Raw genomic sequence first — 21,061 nt, 5'->3', positions numbered from 1 at the left:
ATACAAATTGAAAATTCGAGAACATTTGTCTACTAACTCACGAAGTTATGGCGTCTCATTATATTGATATAATAAATCTGAATTATATATTACTCTGCACTAAATAAACAAAGAAAACAATAACTGAATGAGTCTCAGACAAGTTTTTGTCATCTTCGTTTCATCTTTCAAAAAACGAAAGAAAGTCGTCTCTTTATCCCGTTGAGATGATAATAAACAACCGTACACAGCACAATTTACGACCATTATAAATAGTAACGTACCATGATGTTATATATTAACGTACAAGTTTCGTGCTGCATAAAATGAAAACTATATTCAAATACCAAAGCCGTCTTGACGCGAAAACGGTTCGCCGACAGCCTTGTTGTCGTTCAGTCAATGTGACCATCGTAGTACGGGCCGTGGTGCGGTATCTAAAGCTAGGGAGGAGCGGAGACTGTCCATTCTCTTACTTTTTTGTTTTCTGACGTCGCGTTATATTCGCCATCTAGTGTGTCATAAAAGAATCAAAATAGCTCCTGGAAGCTAAAAACTTAACATGAACTCATTTTGTTGTATGTGACTGTGTATCTGTATAGAAAAGAAAGAAAGAAAGAAAAATAATTTACTTGGCAACATTTTACAATAAATAATACAAAACAAACACAATCATACATTATATGTTACCAAAACGGTCACCACTCAGCTTTTTGTAATGAGACGTTGAAGAACGCCTCATTACGCTGGTTTTCAGTGGCGCCATAAAAGGACAAAAAGAAAGATGGCGCCTCGTCCAAGCAGGCGGTAAGATAAAAATATTATATAAATTATATAAATATTATATAAATAGTATATTATGTAATCTGTGCTATTAGATAGGTCCAGGCAGTCGTTCCCACAACGATTCAACTCCTAGAAACGTATGGACAGTTCTGATGTTTCTCACACATAAATAAAATTCGGTTCAAGTTATTGACTTAGTTCAAGTAGTCATAATTCGAAGGAACATAAATAACGTCAAATGGGTCAATGCCATCTAGCGGATTATTAGTAAATTATAAGTAAATATCGAGTTCTTAGGTTTTCGCGATTGTTACATAAAGAAAATGAAACTGCTTTTCCGGATTTGAATCGCGTATATTTCTTTTTTCAAACAAACCGATGTTTCGGGCTCTTTACAGGTCCCATGGTCACGGTTGACTGAGTAAATAAAAGTATATATTCTGTTACAAGTTACAAGTGTAGTTTACGCAATTTCTCCAACATTTATGATTCTACAAACCTTTGACATCGTTTTTTATATAAGAATATTCGCCACCTGTTAACTTTAGTAACCCCACTACAGCGTGTTAATTGTCAAATGTCTTAGCGTAGATAATGACCATAAACGACTTAAATAGGCTAATTACAGTGCATTGTTCACTTAACCTGTGATTAGATAACCCATTGTATGTACACCATTATTACTTACAAAGTAGATATGAACATTTTTTTACTAAGTGACGGTGACGGTACGAACGACACGCCTATACATAACAGTTGCAGTGCCACTCAGAGCTTTAAATCTCAAAGATCTTAGGGGTACTGCCACTGCGCCCGTCACACTGAGACATAAGTTAACAAGTCCCATGTGCCGGTAGTTTCACAAAAACCTTCCAAACCGAAACGCAGTAATGCTCACATTACTGCTTCTCGGTAGAAATAGGTAAAGTGGCAGTATTTCCCTGGACGAACTCTTTCACAAGGAGCTCCACTGCTACTAAACAATATACACACATAAATACAACTTCGATGACATAACGACTTCAATATGACGTTATAATCCATTGACTTACAATTATATGGACGTCGTCGGGTCCGCGCTAAAAAGGTTCCGAACTTATAGGGCGTTAAAATCGTATACAGAGCGTCATTCACGCTTTAGTCTTCGTTTGTTCGACTGACAGCGAAGCAAGCAAAATTAGACAGTACTGCGATGACATTACAATTTAAATTCAACGTTTTAACGTTTTCATATTCCTTTACATGTCACTACGTTTAAATAGGTTGACTTGGGACATTTTTTTCGTGGTTTTTGTATTAGACCCGTCGTCCATTTATTTGTAAGTCAATGTTATAATCGTCAAATAAGTAATAATCAACCAAATTAAAAGAAGCATGATGCTAATGAAGCTTCATACTTGATGTTGTTGTTTGATTTGGTCTAGTATTACGTATTTGACAGTAGTTGTTTCGGACAGACGTCTGACGTCAAACGGAAGTAGACCTCCTGGTCTGGGTGGTAAATGCCCCAGAATGAATTTTGTTGCCCTGGAACTCATAGCACAGGGAATTCCCTAGCTTGAGACAAGGCAATTGGTGTGGTTGTCTGGCACATTATTATAATAATTTAAAAAATATATAATTATTAATACAAAGACCGAAAACTCAGAAAAATTCCTTCGATCCGGCCGGATTCGAACCGACGTCTTCTAGCATACCGTACCAGACGCTATACCAACTAAGCCATAGAAAGAACCAGCGGATCTCACGAATTTTGCTATGTGCTTCCGTCGTATCTTTGTATTTGGTTTTTCAACGACTTTTTAGCCGTAACGTCATCTATGATATTTCGTCGCCCAGTTAGATAGATATCTTTAGAGCTACCAGCCCCGGCAAGAGATGTCGCTATTCGTTGTATTTAAATTTTTATTGAATTGATATTCAATTCTTTTTATGTGAAATTACTCTAACTAGTGGAGTTCCGTGGCTTCGTTGGAATAGCGTCTGCCACGGTATGCTAGAAGACGTCGGTTCGAATCCGATTGAAGGATTTTTTTCTGTGTGATCAATAACAAACTAGTGGAGTAATTTGACATAAAAATAATTGAATATTAATTCAATAAAAATTTTTTTTAAAACTTTGGAACCGGGAAAAATACTCATCGCCGAGCCCCGACCGTGTCTCGACCAAACATGTTTGACCGTGTCACGGTTGGGGCCGGCGCACAACCGGAGCACGTCCCGACCCCGGCACGGTGTAACATGAATCAACCTTAAAAGTTCCTGTTGAGCGTTAATCGTTTCTGAGTTATCATTGTATTTTTTATATTCAAAATGTCTTTTAATACTTTATTCTATCTCTGATAGGATAACCTAGGTAAAAAACCCTTACCTCCTAAAACCAAATCAATTTAACCTTCACATTTCTCAACAGAAACTCGGCATTGCAACTGTATACCTCTTCGGAGGACTTCTCCGAGGCAAACACCCCATCCGCCACCTCCACAGCCACCAACACACCCATTACCGGAGTTCCCGAGACCTGGCCTAGAAAATGGCGGCGAACTGACCGGAGACTTAGGCGATTGAACACTGAACTGTTGGAAGCCATTGAAAGCCACGACACTGAGGAGACTGAAAGGTAATTGTATATGCACTTGCAGTTTTTTAAATTACGATATTTTTTAAATTGTAACAAACCTACTTTATGTAGTAGACGGCCTTAAGCCAGATTGTTCACTTTTAGTTCTCTAAGAATCCGCTAGATGGCATTGACCCATTTGGCGTTATTTCTGAATTGCGGTGTTAAGATTTTCCCTCGAATGGTGACTACTCGAGCACAATTGTGTTAATGTGAAGAGAAATCTGAGAATACAGAGAGCTCAGTAAGGCAACCAGGAGTTGAGTCCCTTCTTGGGAACTGCTACCCGGATCTTCTGATATTTCGTACGCTCATATAGGGTAAAAAACCTCTCGCGGTTTCTAGGAGTCGAGTCCCTTGTTGGGAACAACTGCCCGGAGCTTCCGCATATAGGGTGAAATTGTATTGGCGAGATACAAGGTGAAAATAAAATCTTCTGAACAATCTGGAGTTTCACTTGGCTTGTTTTGGTAACCCCATCCAACGGAAGAAAGAGCCTCTCTCCTTTACAATGTTTGATATATATATTAATTGTTCCGTCTATATTTTTAGTTGATCTGCCCGCTATTGCATCGGAGTCGTCTGACGCAAAGTGTCTACCTTTTTATGAACTTACAGCTTCAATATGCGATTGCCATTCCGTTCGCCCTTTAATCAATCTTCATAAATCAATAAACTTCCGTTTAGGAGAGACATACATGACTATCGTCCCGGCGACCGTGAGGCGACAGGCACGTCTTCGATATACCATATCAAACTTCCATTAATACACATAAAGAAGGATCAAGGCGACATCCCGTGTATTTTGTGACTCAGTGTTTTTGACGACGTGCATTAAGGAGACCTATCAATACTTGTAATTGATGTGAAAGCATCAAAAAAGCTAATTAAGTACAAGGTTACCTATTAGTAGTCGAAATGACAATTTTTCAGAAATAACGTTTGGTCGAAATTTCATAACCTCGAAAGTAATTTTAAGAGGAAAATGTTTTTTCTTTTAAACCTAAGTTAACCTAACCTTACCGAACCTAATCGTGTCTTTGCGATAAACATTCAACATATCCTGAAAGAACAACTGTTTCGTTATAATTCGGTTTTCGGTGTAATGAAAATTCGGACAAACATTATTTCGGATAAAAAAATTTTCAAGTTTGTGATAGGTTACCTAAGTACAGCCTGGTCACATATTAGCTTCTTGGGGAATGAGGAAGCGGACCGGTTATAAAGTTGATATAGGTTATGTTTATAACATGATCCTGTATTTCGCTTCAGATGTTTGTTCCTGGTAGCAGAAAACAACAAGTTTTCAGTTTGTTCCCAAAAATAATAAAAAACTTCCCGAATATTCCCAAATCTGCCAAACTCTGCCACATTTCATATAACTTATCATATTCTGCAGCAATGAATCTGAATAAAAATTAAATCTGTCCAAATGGCAGAAATCTGCCACAAATGGTCACACTGTTCTCAATATCAATGTGACATTGACATTGGCAAGAGGTCCCTTGTCAAAACGTCTATTTGCAACTTTCATTATCTCTCATTTAAATATTGTTTAAATATTTTTGTCACATTGTATTTTATTTTTTCATTAAGTATTTCATAGCTTTAATTATTTATGTGTGTACTATAAAATAACCAATACTTCAGGCAGGTAAACATTCAATCATGCTTAAAAAGAAACGTACTTACACACTTGTTGAGTTAAACGAATCATGTGTTTTGCCACAGAACAATAAATACAGTAGAAGTGGTGAGCTAGCGTCAGACGCGTGCCAACTATAGGTCTCGAAAGACTTATCTAAGCTCAGGCCACCATTTTCGCTTTGTATGGTATGGTTGTGTCGTTCTTTCGTGCAAACTCTCTAACATCCTAGAAAAATGCCTTTTTTTTGTTACAAGAAACAACAGTAAAGCTTATACCTCTGCAATATGGTTGCTTCTTCTTTAGAGAACTAAATTAATAACTCCAATTCATCGTCGCTCAGCAATGAACCGCTAGATGGCAGCACATTGATTGATATTTCAATATAATATCAAAACATCGTAACTTGTAATAATAGGTATTGAAGTTTCCACGATATGTCAACAAGATAAAGTTTAAATTATATTAACAATCCAGAATTTATTTCTTTTTAAATTTGAAACTGCGATCAATCATTATGAAGATTTTGTAGTGCTCAAATTAATCGCGGCATAAGGCATTTCCATTGTTTTTTCTTCTGTGTGTTTTGCATACTATATAAAAAAACGAATGGATATAAACAACAATTCGTCCCGTTTTTTAGACTCCTCCATGCTGGTGCCAACCCCAACGCAACCTGCCGTTTAGCGCTCGTGTCGGCATGCCACCTCGCAGCTCTATCAGGTGGCGATGCCTTGGCCTTGCTCCTCAAGTTCGGAGCTGAAAAACACCGACTCGATAAACTAGGAAGAACTCCGTTACACGTGGCCGCTTGGGCTGGCAATGCCAGACAAATGGCTATGTTACTGGATTTCCCAGAAGGTAAGATTTTTAAAATATCTACAGAGAATCTTTCATGTTTTATTATGCGCGCAGCACAGGAATGGAATTCCCTGCCTGCGACTGTGTTTCCGAGCGCATACAACCCAAGCATCTTTAAGATACGACTGAATAGGCATCTTCTGGGCGAGCTCGTTCTATCGTATCCTATCTTTGCTCCAGAGCTAGGTAGTGGTCAAGAGCAAATTTAGTTTTAAAAAAATCTGAATATTTTATAGATCAGCCAATGACCAGACCAGAACCAGAACTTGACGAGGCTCTAGTGCTTCGAGCACATATTTGAGTCAGCCGATATTAATAGAATCTTTATCCAGGAGAAACGTGCGATTACGGCAATTTACAATCTGGGCCCCAGAGTGTCTTTGAGAGATAAGTTTAAAGAAAATAATATTCATATGCTAGCGTCACATTACATTTATGAATATGTAATTTATACAGACACAATTTCATTTAAGGGCAATGTATACGCTTCTATAACCGGTTGATATTCAAAAATTTACCATTTACGAGGTTTAAAACTATAGTGAAACAAAAACTTTACACCAAAAGCTTGTTACAGTACACCTTCTGAGTACTTGGATCACAAAAATCCGTGATTGTGACCCGTTTAGCTCTTACAGGTAGTCTGGATCTACGATGTTTGAAATAAATAAATACTGTAAATTAGAAATGTATACTAAAGTATATTGTATACGAAGAGCAATCCCTAGAGTTTCTTGCTCATTCCTCTCAAGGGAATCTCCCTTACGAATGAACAGTCCCATATCTTTCTACATAAGTTTTGTTTACAGTGCCCTTCCCTATCAACCTCTTGGTTATGCGGGAAGGGCACTATGATCTGTACAAGCGTACTTGCACAGGAACCATCAAAGTCAGGTCCTAACCCCGGATCAGCACGTTTGCACGCACTTCATCCGGTTCTCTGTAAGGCTAGTGCCTTAGGCGAGCCGCCCCGGGTGCACGTACAATACCCTCCCTATTTTCCAGATAGGTACCGGAGCTGTAGGCACGCTCACTTCCCGTCGCGCTCCGCACGACTAACGGTTGCCACCGCTGAATCGCCGACTCTAAGTCGACTACCAAATTTCCTCATTGGTGGCGGAGTTGTAAGGCACGCTCCAGTTCCCAAATTCTTATACGACCGGAGGGACTGGAAGATGTCTAGCTCATCTTCTATTATCTCTCCGGGCTAGTGCCGGAGATGCCAAGTGGCAGTGTCCTGCGACAATGTCCGGACATAGCCACCGACTTAAAGGGCAACACACGTGTCCCGCGCGTCTCCTCGCCTCAGGCCCTCAACTAGACCGCTACTAAGACGCGCTCGCTGCGCGCGGGAAGAACGCCCCGGTCACCATCTACCGGGGCAGACGAACGTGTTCATCCCTGCAGCTAACCACAAACCCCGGCGAGCCCGTACGCAAGTCCGGGTCCGCCAAAGACGCCCATGAAGACGTATCACTGGCGGAGGGCTTGGCCCGGATGCCCGCCGTACCGTGGTCTTGCGGTCGAGCCCGTAGTCTCTCCGGAAAATCCTATCTCTCGGGTCAGTAGATAGGGACCTTACGAATGAACAATAGACTTTAATCAATATGACGAATTCAAATGTAATTTGTTTACCCATGAATTAAGATGATTGGAGTTTGAAGCAAAAATATCTAGCCGCACATCTCTATGCTGTAGTGTATCTGAATAGATATCCGACCTGTTGTTACCGCAGAGCAATGGTGCCTGCACTACACCACGTTCTTATTTCTTAAAGTGGTTACACACGGCATCTTTTAGCAGTCAGTCTAGTAGCCGTCTTTTAAAGTCACGTGTATATGTAAAGGTAGACGAATAACTACTGCATCGCTACTGGATCGCATTTACATCGCGTGTGCATCGTTGCTAAAAATCGCCGTGTGTAACAGCTCTTAGACGAAGAGTAGGAAGAGCTAGTACTTGCAGGCCTATGAATCTAACAGCAACATAATTCAAGGTATGTTTACAATAGGGTGCACGAATAAAAACCTTGTCAATAGACACAATAAGGTAAAATTTATTATTCTATCTTCGACACCTTCAAAATAGTTCTTACAAGAGAGCAAGCATACAACGCTTAGTACTCGTTACCCAATCAATTTCTTCCATACCTACCTGTAACATATTATTTTCTCATAACTACAATGAGATGGAATTCCTTGTCCGGAGCTACTACGGCTTCGGTCTTCTTGGAGACCAGACGTAGTACCAACAGCTCATCCAAAATATCCTAAAATTGTAAAATGTTCGTTCATTATTGGTAAATCAAAAGCAGTAGATCTCTTTGTGAAAGAGTTCGTTAAGGGAAGTACTGCCACCGTATCTATTTCTGCCGCCAAGATGAGTAATGTAAGCATTACTGCAATAGAGATCATTATGTAGAATAGAAATTCTTGTAAAGGTAAACGGTGGCTGAAATAGGTAAGGTATTTTCTTGGACTAACTCTTTTACAAGGAGCTCTACTGCTACTATTAAATTTATTTTTTATTAAATGTATTAATAATTAAATCGCACTTGGAAACCAGAACCGCCACTATAGGAAAAATTTAATTTTCTTCATTAAAGTTTCTGAAATTAAGTTTAAATTTGAATACATGAGATATTTGTGCGATGTTATACTTCCGGACACAATTCGAGTTACTTTGCATTTTCAGTCTAAATGCCCTAAGATTAAACAATGTTTGATTAATCAAAAACATTATGCAATTATGTAAGTGATATTTAAAACTTCCTTTCCATAAATCCTAATTAAAAATTTTTATTTCATAAACCGGAGAAATTTTTATCCGATGATAGCAATATTTTTGTATTCTAATCCTTTAAAATAAAAATACAAGATGGCTCGTATCGTGTCTGGGAGTGTGTATTATATTCTAACTAAAAACTTGCAACTGAATTTTTTTTTAACTTACAATTTCTTTGAGAGCATTACTAGCATGATGGGACAGGTTCCTCATGTGTGTTGAGTATGTGGCTGCCGTCAAGCTATCCAGAGTCGTCGTCTCCGGGAACCCTTCAATGAGAGTAACAAATTAATCTAAAGATAAAACCTACGTGGTTCACAAACTGGTTGGTTCAACAAAAGAATCCTTGATGAGCACGAGTGCAGGCGTCAACTTGAACCTTGATTTGCTGAACCGACCAGTCATCGTGAGATACCCCACATTCCATTAACACTTAAGAAATACATTTGTTTAAATACAATGAGATTGTGTACATTACAAATTAAATTATGACATAGAACCAGGAAACACAGTTGTGTTCAATTGCAACGTACATCGCGTACAGAGAATTGCCTACGATTCTGCACTAGGCAAAGCCTGTCTCGCAGGTAATCGATAAAATCCTTGAAGAATAACGTTAGGAAAGAACAGCACGAAAGAGAATTTTTACGATTCTTGGATAGTTTAACATATTATGATAAATCTGTATGTATATAAAGGCCGTCCTCCGTCAGACGTCCGTCCGGAATAATTCAATTCAATTCAATTCAATTCAAATACTTTAATTCAGATTTCATCCATATTGGTTAGTATAACAAACAAAAACTTACATACTAGTGTTAGAAGATACAAATTCATAAATACGTGCTGGGTTTAGGACATACACGTAATTTTGTCCAGTGTTCAAAAAATGAACCCTGGACCCTGCCAGCAACAATACCCACAATGCTATTACCGCTGCCACGAACTCTGCGCATCAAGGATGCCGCTCTTTTTCTCATTATGGCGGCAAATCCGTCTACATGGGCATCGGCGAACATTCCTGACGCGCTACAGAATCGCGGCAGCCGCAACAACATCCGGAATATATTGTTATATACAACTCTTAGAGAGTTGATAGCTTTCTGAGTGTAGTTGACCCATAGGCTGCAGGTATAAAAGGTCTGGCAGTAAGCTTTAAAAAGAGATACCTTTACGTTGTCCGTACACCTTGCAAACCTACGGGCCAACATATTACCCCGGACTGCTATTGCCCTACGCTCTCTCTCAATGTCAGTGTTATCCTCCAAGGACTCACTGACCCAATGCCCAAGGTACTTAAATTTAGTAACCCTTTTAAGAGAAGTGCCACACAGCTTAACTTCAGGGACGTTATTAAAGCCATTGCTACCCGCTTTGAACACAAGCAACTCACTCTTAATCGCATTGTACCGTAAGCCATGGATCTCAGCATAGCGCTCACATATTGCAACTAGTTTTCTTAGCGCGCTTATTGAAGGACTCAGCAACACCATATCATCCGCGTAACTGATATTATTCACAATCTTTCCATCCAACGAGCATCCGATTCTGGTGTTGCAGAGTTCAACAATTAAACCGTTCATGTATATGTTGAAGAGACTTGGCGAGCTCAATCCCCCCTGTCTCACGCCACACTCCAACCCATACATGCCCGACTTCGCGCCCGCCCATCTAACATAGTTGCGCTGATTATTGTACCAAAACTTAAAAATACTAACTATGTCACCTGGTAGATCAGTTTCATCCTGTAGCTTACTCCACAGCCTATCATATGATACAAGATCAAAAGCTTTGGATAGGTCGAGGAAGCAAGCATAAACAGGAGTTTTCCTAGAGGTATAATACTGGACAGTTTGCTTGACAAGCAATTAAGGAAGCACTTGAAATTGCATGACGCTCAATTTGGGTTCCGACCGGGAGTTTCAACAGAAGCTGCTATCCTTTGCCTCAAGCACACTGTCCAGTACTTTTCCCACTATAGTAGCCAGGGATATAGGTCTATAATTGCTAATACTAGAGACATCACCCGTCCTGTTCTTTACAATGGGGACAACAACAGTTTTTACAACAACAATTACTATCAAATAAGTAACACTCGCCAAATCAAAACACAATGTCAAGTATGAAGCTTCATTTGCATCATGCGCCTTTTACTTTGGTCGAGGTCTTTTACTTATACGATAGTAATTGTTTCGGACGTATGTCGGTCGGAGAATGGGAATAGACCCCCAGGTTAGAACGAGTCCGAGTCTTTGTAAGAGTATCGCTGCTTATAGTCGCTGTGTGTAACTGTGTGAGGCAACTCGGTATTAACAGCGAGTCGACTGCGACCTAGTCTACCGACTTTAGGTACTGCCATTAGGTACATCCACAATATAGGGGTGGAACCCTAGCCTACGTCTCGTCCCCAGATGATAGCAAAGAGACGGCGGCATGATTTCGTTAGAATTCCATAGCACACTCTCTTTTTTCCTCACACTATTTGTACTGTATTCACAAAGTTTCTTTTAAAACAATGCCCACATTTTTGTTCAAAAGACTAAGACTAAGTATCTCATTAAATGTGAAATCCCTTGTTTATAAACTTTTTCTATCAGACGATAACAATTTATCTTACTTTGAATTCCGTCTGTTACTTCTGACGTCAACCCCTGGAGAGTCGTCTAGACTTAAGCCAAGACTTAAGTCTGACTGGATCTAGAATTAACTGTTATACTTTCAATTTAATGCTAGTAATTTGTGAAACAAGTAACTTTTGAAATATTTGAGGAAACAAGGTATTAGCGAAAATATACTCCCGGACACGTAATTCGAGCCACCTTACATTTTCTATATTAAATGCCCGTAACTTGTATGTAACAATGCTTGATTGATCAAGAACTATTATGCAACTTTGAAACTGGTATACCTACTAAACGTCATTTCCTAAAGCTCTTATTGAAAAATTGAATTTAAAAAACCGGAGAAAACTTTTTCTTCGACAATAACTACTTTTTTGTGTTCTAGCCCTTTAAGGATAAAAATTCAAGGTGGCTCGAATTATGTGTCCAGGAGTGTATTTACTTGATCATTTTAACTTGCAATAACAATCACAACTTCTTTTATTTATAACTCTCGACGCCATGTTACTTAACTTGGGTGTGAGTCTGTTTATAATCCCAAAGCGGCTTTACTCTATTTAATGCGTGGTTTAATTGGTATAGTTCTTAGTAGTATGAATATTTGTCCAGCTGATTAAAGATCATTAGCTCTTTTCCCAGTCAGTAAAGGGATTTGAGCACAAATGGACAGTGGGTTAAAACCATATCAACCCACCCGGATTTTAACCGAACTATCGATTTATTTCAATGCTATTTTCTATCGAATCAATTCAATAGAAATACAAATCGAATAATATCATTAAACTTGAACAAAACTCGATTTATGACAAATACTTAGTAATAAATAATTTATGCCCTCGATTTCGGGCATTAATGGGTTTTAACCAGATTTAAACCCGGAGTTAACAAAACGCCGTTTTAAAACCAGAGCGCATACCGTTGTAAATACAAAAAGCATAACAAGTGTTTAGGAGTTTTATTTTTCTTTAATTTATGTTTTAACAGTTCTTAATGCAAGTGGGGGGTTTAAGGGGCGCCACACGGCACCTACTGTGCCCAATAGTCAACCTCACCTACACGCGGTACACCCTGCGCCTACCGACGAGGCTCTGGCGACCCGCCAACACGCAATGGACCAGCGTGTCGGGTAAATGGCCTAAACCCCCCAAATATATAAATAACACAGAAAATTATCCCCAAGTGCCCGGCGGATACCGCCGGTACCAGTAGCAACCGCGGCGCTGACGAACGTCGTGGAAGCTCTGGCACCCGGGGGGTTCTAATCTCCGGGTGGGATTCGACTGTCGAACGACCCTACCTACGGCTCGGAGACGTCACTTACTATGGCCCTCATAAAAAAGCTCAAAGTCGCTCAACGAGCTATGGAGCGGGCAAAGCTCAGCATTTCTCTAAGTGATCAAATCATAAATGAAGAGATCCGAAGAAGAACGAAAGTCACCGACATAACTCCAAGGATCAGCAAGTTGAAGTGGCAATGGGCAGGGGACATAGGTCGTAGAACTGACGGCCGTTGGGGCAGAAAGGTTTTTGAATGGAGACCACGAACCGGAAGGCGATAAGTGGGACGGCCCCCTACAAAATGAACGGATGACCTGGTAAGGGCGGCGGGTAACCGATGAATGCACGTCGCGTCCGATCGGCTAGTCTGGCAATCTTTGGTAGAGGCCTATATTCGGCAGTGGACGTCAAAACATGAAACATGTAATAAAAAGCGATACCTAAAGAAAAAATCTTGAAGACGGGCAACTTTTTTACTACCTTGTATTTTAGAGTAATGTATGTTGCGATCACATACTCGACCTCCAAACTTGGAGGTAAGGTAATTTCAGTTATGTATGTAGTTGTCTATGGAGGTAATGGCGGCGTTTCGATTTTTTTAACCATCCATTAGGTGAGTTCACATTAGTTGTTACGACACAATACTATGACGATAAAAAACACGATGACGCAGTTAGAGTAATGACTTAGAAATAAACGTAAATGCTTATATTATAATGCAAAGTAATAATGTGGTACAAATAAGACGAGTAAAGACGCAACGATAAAGTTAAAAATGATTTTGCAAAGGTGGCATACGAGATTAAATAATTATTTTGAATTAAAATATAGATTTAAGGTGACGTCCATACCTATATATGTACGAGCTGTAAACATAGTCAAGTAGTGGAACTCCCATCAGGGCCCCGCCAATCGCTCGAGGTTACGCGATAAGTGCCTACCGCTGAATGTGTCGCCGACAGTGCAAGCGCTCTGACAAGTCTTTCATTTACATTACAATCCTTGTACAACCCTTGCAATAGAATGCAACGCTCTATGAGCGTGTGCTTAGGTTACTTTAGTCTCGTAGTGAGCGCCTGGTTTCATTAATCAGTTGTAGTAGGCTATTGTAGCGTGAGTATTTTCGATTTTGTATGAGAGTGATGTATCTGTTACGTAGTAACTATTAAGTAGTCTGTGCTCTCTATTCGGCGCGTAAATGCGTAGGCATTTACAATTAGGCAAGGTGTAGACGTTGCCCTAAGTATAGATAGGGTTGTCATATTAAAACTTAAACATAATTTGAAATTATATTTAATAATTTCTTATGTTTAATTCATAATTAAAAGTATTTTAATGTTAAAGTCATATTACGAACTTGGAGAATAGGTGTTAAATAAAGATTTGTGGAAAAGACCACAGGCTCCACAAACTTGATTAAAAGTGTATTCCACATTTAGGTACCTTTATTTGAAAAGAGCAACTCCTTGAGTATCTTGCTTGTTCCTCTTTGTTAAAAAAATTACGTTTTCAAGTGTAAATTTATTTTATCTATGGAATAAATGGTTTTTTACTTTCACAACTCATCATAGTATTATCGGGCTATATTGAAATAGCCTTTGTTAAATGCCGTATTTACTTATTGATATTTTATGGTATTATGGGAGTATGATTATGAAATAAACATAACAATAAATATGTCTCTGTTTTGGTGTTATTTTTCAACAACTGAGCGAATACTTCATATAAAGAGAAGCGCATGTGACAACCCTTGCTGTGCAACTCGAGTGCATTACGAGATTATGCGAATGTGTGCGCCCGTACAGGGGCGCGGCGAACTTGCACACATACAAGCAGCGCTGCTACATTTGTATGGAGCTACACTACTTGTTTTATGATACTACACTACAGAGAATGTACAAAGTCAAATAACCATTTATTCAATAGGTAAAATTTTTACACTTAAAAAGGTAATTTTTTTAAGTTACTGCTCGTTCACTGTGCGGACTTCCCTGAGAAGTACTACCAAGAAACTCTAGGGATTGCACTTTTCAAACAAACTTAAATGCTATAGAATACATTTTTAATCATATTTGTGTGAAATCAAGGCTCACGTTGTCTTTCCATACATTTTTATATAACACGTAGTCTGCAATTTTGTAATATGACTTTTCAATTAAAATACTTTTAATGCAAGTTTTAAACTTAGGAAATGATAATTTAACATATGCTCCGAAATCTTATTATAAAAACGTATACATTTCCCCCAGAAAAGAATCGTTTACCTTAGTTAGACCAAATCGTGATACCATGAGTTTGGATTTAGTTCTAAGGTTAATATTATGGATATCTTCTTTCTTAACGAAATTATGTATATTTTTACGCGCATACAAAATATTTGGGTAAATATACTGTTATGATACCACAGTCATCATACCAGTCTCCTTAAACTTTTCTTGGAAAGAAACCCGAGAACCTACACGGTGCACAGAACGAATCGCTCGTTTTTGCAACACATATATTATGGTTTGTATATCTGGTTGTACATCTAAAATCTGGTTTATATATAATATACAAAAGAGGAATACCTTCCACGTTAACTATGATTGTTCCAACAACGTTACCGTTCTCATTGATACGATGCATAGTTTCGGTCACGTTAGGGCCCTGTAAAATAATACAGTCATTTTTTTACATGACGACTCATCCGTAAAACAAAGACCTATGTGCAAGACTGCTTATTCTCAGGACATTGTAAATTTCGTTCCTTGTTCTTCGTTGTTGATATCAAATCGACCGTTGTTCGATTTTATATTTCCAAAACGAAATAAGATATAAAAATTCTTAAAGTGACGGGTAGAACAAGTCGTGCGCCTGATGGTAAGCGACACGCCTGTAAATAACAGTTGCAGTGCCACTTAGAACTCTTAATCGCAAAGATCTTAGGAGTGCCTACTGCCACTGTCACTCTGAGACATAAGTTCGACAAGTCCCATGAGCTTGCAATTTCACCAGCACCCGTACCTTTCCTAACCGGAACGTAGTAATAAATTATTTTTATTTTGGTTTGTTTGTCTAAGTGCTTTCAATTCTTTTTTTTCTGTATGTTGTGGCTTCGCAATAATGTCTACTCTGTTTTATTCTATTCTGATGCTTACATTAATTACTGCTTGGAGGCAGAAATGTTTTTAGTTAATTTTTGTTTTGTATTCATTATCTTAATTTTTCTAATTTATATAAAAGTGAGTTACTGACTTACTTTAACCTATTAATTAATTTGTATTTTTGTTCATTAACTTCTCCAATGTTTTATTAAAGAATCTATATCCGATGTGAGGGACCTGGTTTCCTATATTACAAGCTTCTGCTTACTTTAGGTACCAGCCTCTTACAAACAGAATATTAATATCTCTGACTATGTTTGTTATATTTTGATTCTAACGTAACTATTAAAATTGTTATTATTATTAGAAATTGATAAGGTGGTAGTACTTGCCTGGAAGAACTCTATCGCGAGGAGCTCTACTTCTACTAAAAAAATAAAAGTTAAATCGTGCAAAATAACTGCACTTGAAGAATGTCTTCAACAATCCACAACTCGAAACGAAATGTTGTTAGCTACCCTCAAAATGATTTTGGCATCGAATATTTTGATGCTGGAGCTTTTAACGAACGTTTTGTTACATTACATCTCTATTAAAATTGGTGTAAATTCAAATGGCATTAAGTTCGAAGTGGGGAGCCTGGAAGCCTAACACACAGATCTCTGATCTAGTTTAGATTCCAGTCTCCTACAAATTCAATCACTTTAGAAAATAAGATATGATAGCATGCCAACAATTGTAACCAAAATTTGTAAAGAGAAATAAATTTATTATTATTATTTTCATTATATTTTCATAAAACTTTGCAAAAATAAACATTTTGGATTTTCTATTATCAAACCATATACATTTCACACCAAATTTCACGACAATAGCTATATAAAAGCAAAATTTACCCTACAAACCCTATCCCGCATTAGGCCAGCGTGGCGGACTATGGCCTAACCACTCGCCTGAGAGTAGACCCGTGTCCAGCCATGAGACGTATAAGTGGATTGATGAGGAAACATAAACGACCGATTAGAAAAGCTATGATAAGAGTCCCTAGTTTGATTACACAAAGTATCTCATAAACATAGTAACGCTTTGCTTTTATTTTTTAACTTCTGAACATAAGCCTGTTCCAAGGCGCGGAAAACATTGTCGTCTACTAACTAAAATATGGCTAAGTGACAACTGGTCAAATATCCGTTTTAAATAGCAAAAGATAAAGCACAAAATTCCCTTTTAAACAGTTAAATTTAGTTAACGTCTTCGACTTATCCGAACTTACCTTAACGACGCATAACTGAAATATCATTAAATAATTTGAATATTCTAAAACTGGGTTACGGTTTTTTATGATATTTCAAAAAATAAGTTTGTCACTTAGCTGCATTTTAGTTAGCAGGGAGAATAATCGAAAATCTACTTTACCAACATAAAATCAATGCACGAAAATCTGATACTAGCTGGTTCTTCTTCGTATCGATGGCATATAAAATGTAATACAGGAAAGTGATGGTTATGTCGTGCACCTCAACTGGTCGAAAGAAATGAAACTTCTGAAAAGTATTTTACAATATATAACCGAACTTACCATGAATTTGAGTGCAATTTCCATGATTAAAATGTAAAAATATTCAAATAAACTCGGGAAAATTACGGGAGTCGATAAAACTGGTCCAAACGCCGCGTTTTGTGCATTAAATATATTTCACAATTTGACATTCTAGCATGTCAAAGGTTTGTTTCAACTTTTTGTTAAAGAACTTTTTTAACGTGAAGCACATGGCCGTGTAAACATTGTCGAAACGAAAAGAATGCTTAGAAGAGTGCCTATAATTATAATTTTAATCAATTAATTATAACGTACACACTCAAGTCGCGTAGGGAAACCCTGAATCGCGGGTACCATGCATACACACATAGACAACCACAAACTATAGTATATTATAACAAGGAGCTATACTGCTACTACATACAATACCATCATAACCAAAATTTTTGTTTTTTTTATATAACATCAAGTGACGGGACGAACAAGTCGTGCGCCTGAGTGCTAATTTAGTTTTAGAACCAATATCAGCATTTCTTGCTTTTAGCAACCATGGCACTAAAAGTACAAGAAGAAGAACGTGCCATAATCGCCACGCCTAGCATGCGGATTAACTTTCATTTTGAGGAATTGCTGCCAAACGTGGGAGTTTGTCCCTTAGCCTCTTATTTCAACACAAACGATATAGAGTGTTCTTTTTCATAACCAGAGACCCGAGTTTGATTTATTATATTTTCATGATCTGCAGTCATTCCAAGAGCAAACCAATTTTGCTCATTGTAGGATTCTAATAATTCTCTCAATACCTGTTTCAGACATGCAAACTCGCGTGGAAAACGACAGCATGTCATCAGAGGCTGAGGAAGACGTGAAGAAGCTCTGCCCAAAAACCAGAGATCTGGCGAATATTCGCTGTGACCTTGGGGAAGTTAAGACTCTGCTGCCAAAAACCTGGAAGGACAATATTGACCATAATTGCAAAGACATTACTGGCAGTGTAAGATTCACTTTTACCACTTGAAATTTTCAAACTTATGTAAAGTGTTGTTGGATATTTATGTCAGATGTTATTTATTTATAGAACTCCAATATATTTTTAACTCACTGACACGGCAGTTTTAAAAGATCCGATTAGGAAAACTAGGTGTCAGTTCTATGCATTCTGATGCACTGACACATATATTAATTTAGAAATAACAGTGGGTATTATAACATCTGGAACTTATAATAGAAACCAGGTCATTGTTATAATGGTCTGGTACTATGCTTTCAACTTTGTATTGAAACCTTCTTTTCTTATCTAGTTTCCCCTCATACAACCGGGCTGGACGCCTCTTCACGTGGCAAGCGCGTGCGCACGACGTCACTGCACTAGACTGCTATTGGCTGCTGGAGCAGACCCGAACATTGCCGACGTCGCAGGTCGCACTCCATTGGACGTAGCTGGCTTCGCCTATTATTACTCTGAAACTATTAACGTAGACAAGTAAGTAGGAAAAATGCTGAATTGACTTTAGTTTCTGTTTCCTCAACATTACATAATATGACACTGTTGTGGAAAAGTACTATAAAAAGTACTATTTCCAGATAATTTGCCTTTAATTTTCGGTAAAAACCGATAAAAAAGGAAGGGCTTAAATACAGATCCTTGTAGTACACCTATCGTGATTCGAACTCAGTTTAACCAGTCATTTCATAATAGAATATAAATCAATTATAGGTACCTACAGAACAAACCATTCAAAGTAGAACAAATTCCTGTTACATTTTCTCCGAAGCTATTATTTTTTCCGTTCCTGACAAAGATCTGTCATCAGTACTTAATCCAAAATCATACCAATACCTTCTTGTACTTAAGATATTAAAAATCCAAGTCAACTTAGATATATACGTCATCTCAAACTAAATCAGCACCTACCAATTTAGAAACGTTGGTGTCCTAGCGAGAACCGGTAGCAAATGTTAACAATCCCTTCTCTTCAGTTTCACAGAAGTAATAAAAATGTTGCTCAAAGCTGGAGGGCAATTTAATACAATGAAGGCTGGGGGCATAAACAATCTGGACACTCCTCTGCACACGGCAGTTGCACTGGACACTCTTGATACTATTACTGAACTACTCAACGCTGGTGCCTCGATCGCTTGTCTGAACAAAGCTGGTCAAACCCCATTGCATGTCTGTGTATTGAATAAATTGGAAGAACCTTTACAGGCAAGTATTAATATTTAATTACCGTAAGGTGTGTCGAAAATTGTGTTTCTGCAATTTTTCAATGCTGTTTTTGGTTTAAAATATTTTCAGGTATCCCCAAAAACTTTCGTTTATGAAACTGATGTAAAATATCCAAAGTTTTACTTGAATTGTCAATAAATGAAGTCAAGTCAATAATAACATAATAAAATAAGGCAAAGATTTGAAACGAAATTACAAACTTGCAGATGATGGCGAACCACGGGATCAACGACGCAGACCCTCTAGCAGCCATGGTCGACGTTAAAGATGGTGACGGTCGCACTGTTCTGCAGGTGGCAGTTGCCGCAGCGTGGGTGCCTGGTGTCTGTATTGCTTTAGAAGCTGGCGCCGATGTTACTTTAAAAGTAAATAACCTTCAAATTATGGTCCCATACTATGAATAAAGTATTATTATTATATATAGAATGAAAATAAAGTAAAATGTATAGAACAAAATATATACAGAAATACATACATAGGGCGCGCTATAAGTTTCCGGAAATGGCCACTTGCATAAACAATATTTAAAAAGTAATTACAATATTTGAAAATGGAGTTCCAAGCTGTAGAATACAGTTTGTTTCATTTGACTGTCACTTGTTTTTACAATGCGGCGTCATTTTAGAAATTGGTTGTCTACATCACCATGGAATTAACTCGTTAAAATTTTCATAGTATGATTTTCTACGACTTCAAGTGCAATTTAATAGCTCAGTGGAGCTTCGCTCGTCTTCAAACTGCTTTTGGCGTCATCGCCTATTTATCGCAACGACTATTTATAGCTGGTTTGCAGAATTTAAAAGTAGTCGTGTGAATATCAGTGACGAATTTCGTGATGGTCGCCCGTCCACTGCTGTGAACAACAAAAACATCGATGCTGTGTGCCGTATGATCAAAACAGACAGGCATGTGACATACCATGAGATTCGAGCGTCTTGAGGCATAGGCAACATTTGTGTGTGTAAAAACTGTGCCTTCGGTGGATCCCACGCAATTTGACTGAGGCTCAAAAAACGGATCGCGTCACTTGGTGCAATGCCATGCTTACCAGACTCAACGAATGGGTGTCAAATTTGGTGTGGGACATAGTAACAGGTGACGAAACATGGATTTATAGTTACGATCCCAAAACAAAGAAGCAATCGAACGTATGAATCTTTCGAGATGAGCCGAAACCACCCAAAGTGGCGCGCGTGTAAAGTGCCTCTAGGCGTATGACTGCTTCTTTTTTTAATTGAACTGGACACGTGGCTACTGTTGCTTTGGAGAATCATTGTACCGTGAATAATGATTGGTACACGACCATTTGTTTGTCGGAAGTTATTGACAAACTCCGTAAAAATAACACTACGCACCACGATAATGCCAGTTCTCACACGGCCAGACAGACAAATGAATTTTTGAAGGTGAACAACGTTGACATTTTGAGCCATCCCGCGTAAAGTCCCTACCTGGCACCTTGTGAATTTTATTTATTTCCAAAAATGAAGAACCAGTTACGCGATCAACGATTTTCATCACCTGAAGAAGCTGTCGAAGTAATTAAAAATATGTTTCAGAGATTGTCACACAGGAGTGGCATAAATGTTTTCAAAATTGGTTCATTCGTATGAGAAAATGCATTAACGCTAACG

At 38.3% G+C, this 21,061-nt stretch overlaps 2 protein-coding genes across 2 annotated transcripts in view; one reads left to right on the top strand and one right to left on the bottom strand.

Annotated features, from left to right (window-relative positions):
* The window catches only part of LOC113230410 (transient receptor potential channel pyrexia-like), a 59,063-nt gene that overhangs the window by 35,083 nt on the left and 2,919 nt on the right, over positions 1-21,061 (top strand). Inside the window, exons 3-8 of the mRNA XM_026464326.1 lie at positions 3,179-3,385; positions 5,674-5,891; positions 18,010-18,191; positions 18,499-18,680; positions 19,178-19,406; positions 19,634-19,792. Of these exons, the coding sequence (XP_026320111.1) occupies positions 3,179-3,385; positions 5,674-5,891; positions 18,010-18,191; positions 18,499-18,680; positions 19,178-19,406; positions 19,634-19,792 (1,177 nt within the window). The remainder of the gene's footprint in view (positions 1-3,178; positions 3,386-5,673; positions 5,892-18,009; positions 18,192-18,498; positions 18,681-19,177; positions 19,407-19,633; positions 19,793-21,061) is intronic.
* LOC113230711 (dynein light chain roadblock-type 2-like) lies at positions 7,942-17,317 on the bottom strand. Its single transcript, XM_026464764.1, has 4 exons — positions 17,237-17,317; positions 15,142-15,220; positions 8,844-8,944; positions 7,942-8,160 (listed from the first exon to the last, which is right to left on the bottom strand). The coding sequence occupies exons 1-4, from the start codon at positions 17,258-17,260 to the stop codon at positions 8,056-8,058; spliced, it is 309 nt and encodes a 102-aa protein (XP_026320549.1). The 5' UTR covers positions 17,261-17,317; the 3' UTR covers positions 7,942-8,055.

The sequence above is a fragment of the Hyposmocoma kahamanoa genome, unplaced genomic scaffold (assembly GCF_003589595.1).
Source record: "Hyposmocoma kahamanoa isolate Upper Pololo Valley unplaced genomic scaffold, ASM358959v1 101, whole genome shotgun sequence".
Classification (NCBI taxonomy): domain Eukaryota; kingdom Metazoa; phylum Arthropoda; class Insecta; order Lepidoptera; family Cosmopterigidae; genus Hyposmocoma; species Hyposmocoma kahamanoa.
Note: the sequence above shows the minus strand (reverse complement) of the source record. Positions and strands in the feature narration are given on the sequence as shown.

Excerpts from the sequence above, each read along its gene's own strand:
- LOC113230711 (XM_026464764.1), bottom strand. The coding sequence starts at position 17,260 with ATGGAAATTGCACTCAAATTCATG. Across the intron at positions 8,945-15,141 it reads AATCATAGTTAACGTGGAAG|GGTTCCCGGAGACGACGACT; the intron begins GTATTCCTCTTT and ends CTCTCATTGAAG. Across the intron at positions 8,161-8,843 it reads GTAATGCTCTCAAAGAAATT|GATATTTTGGATGAGCTGTT; the intron begins GTAAGTTAAAAA and ends TTACAATTTTAG.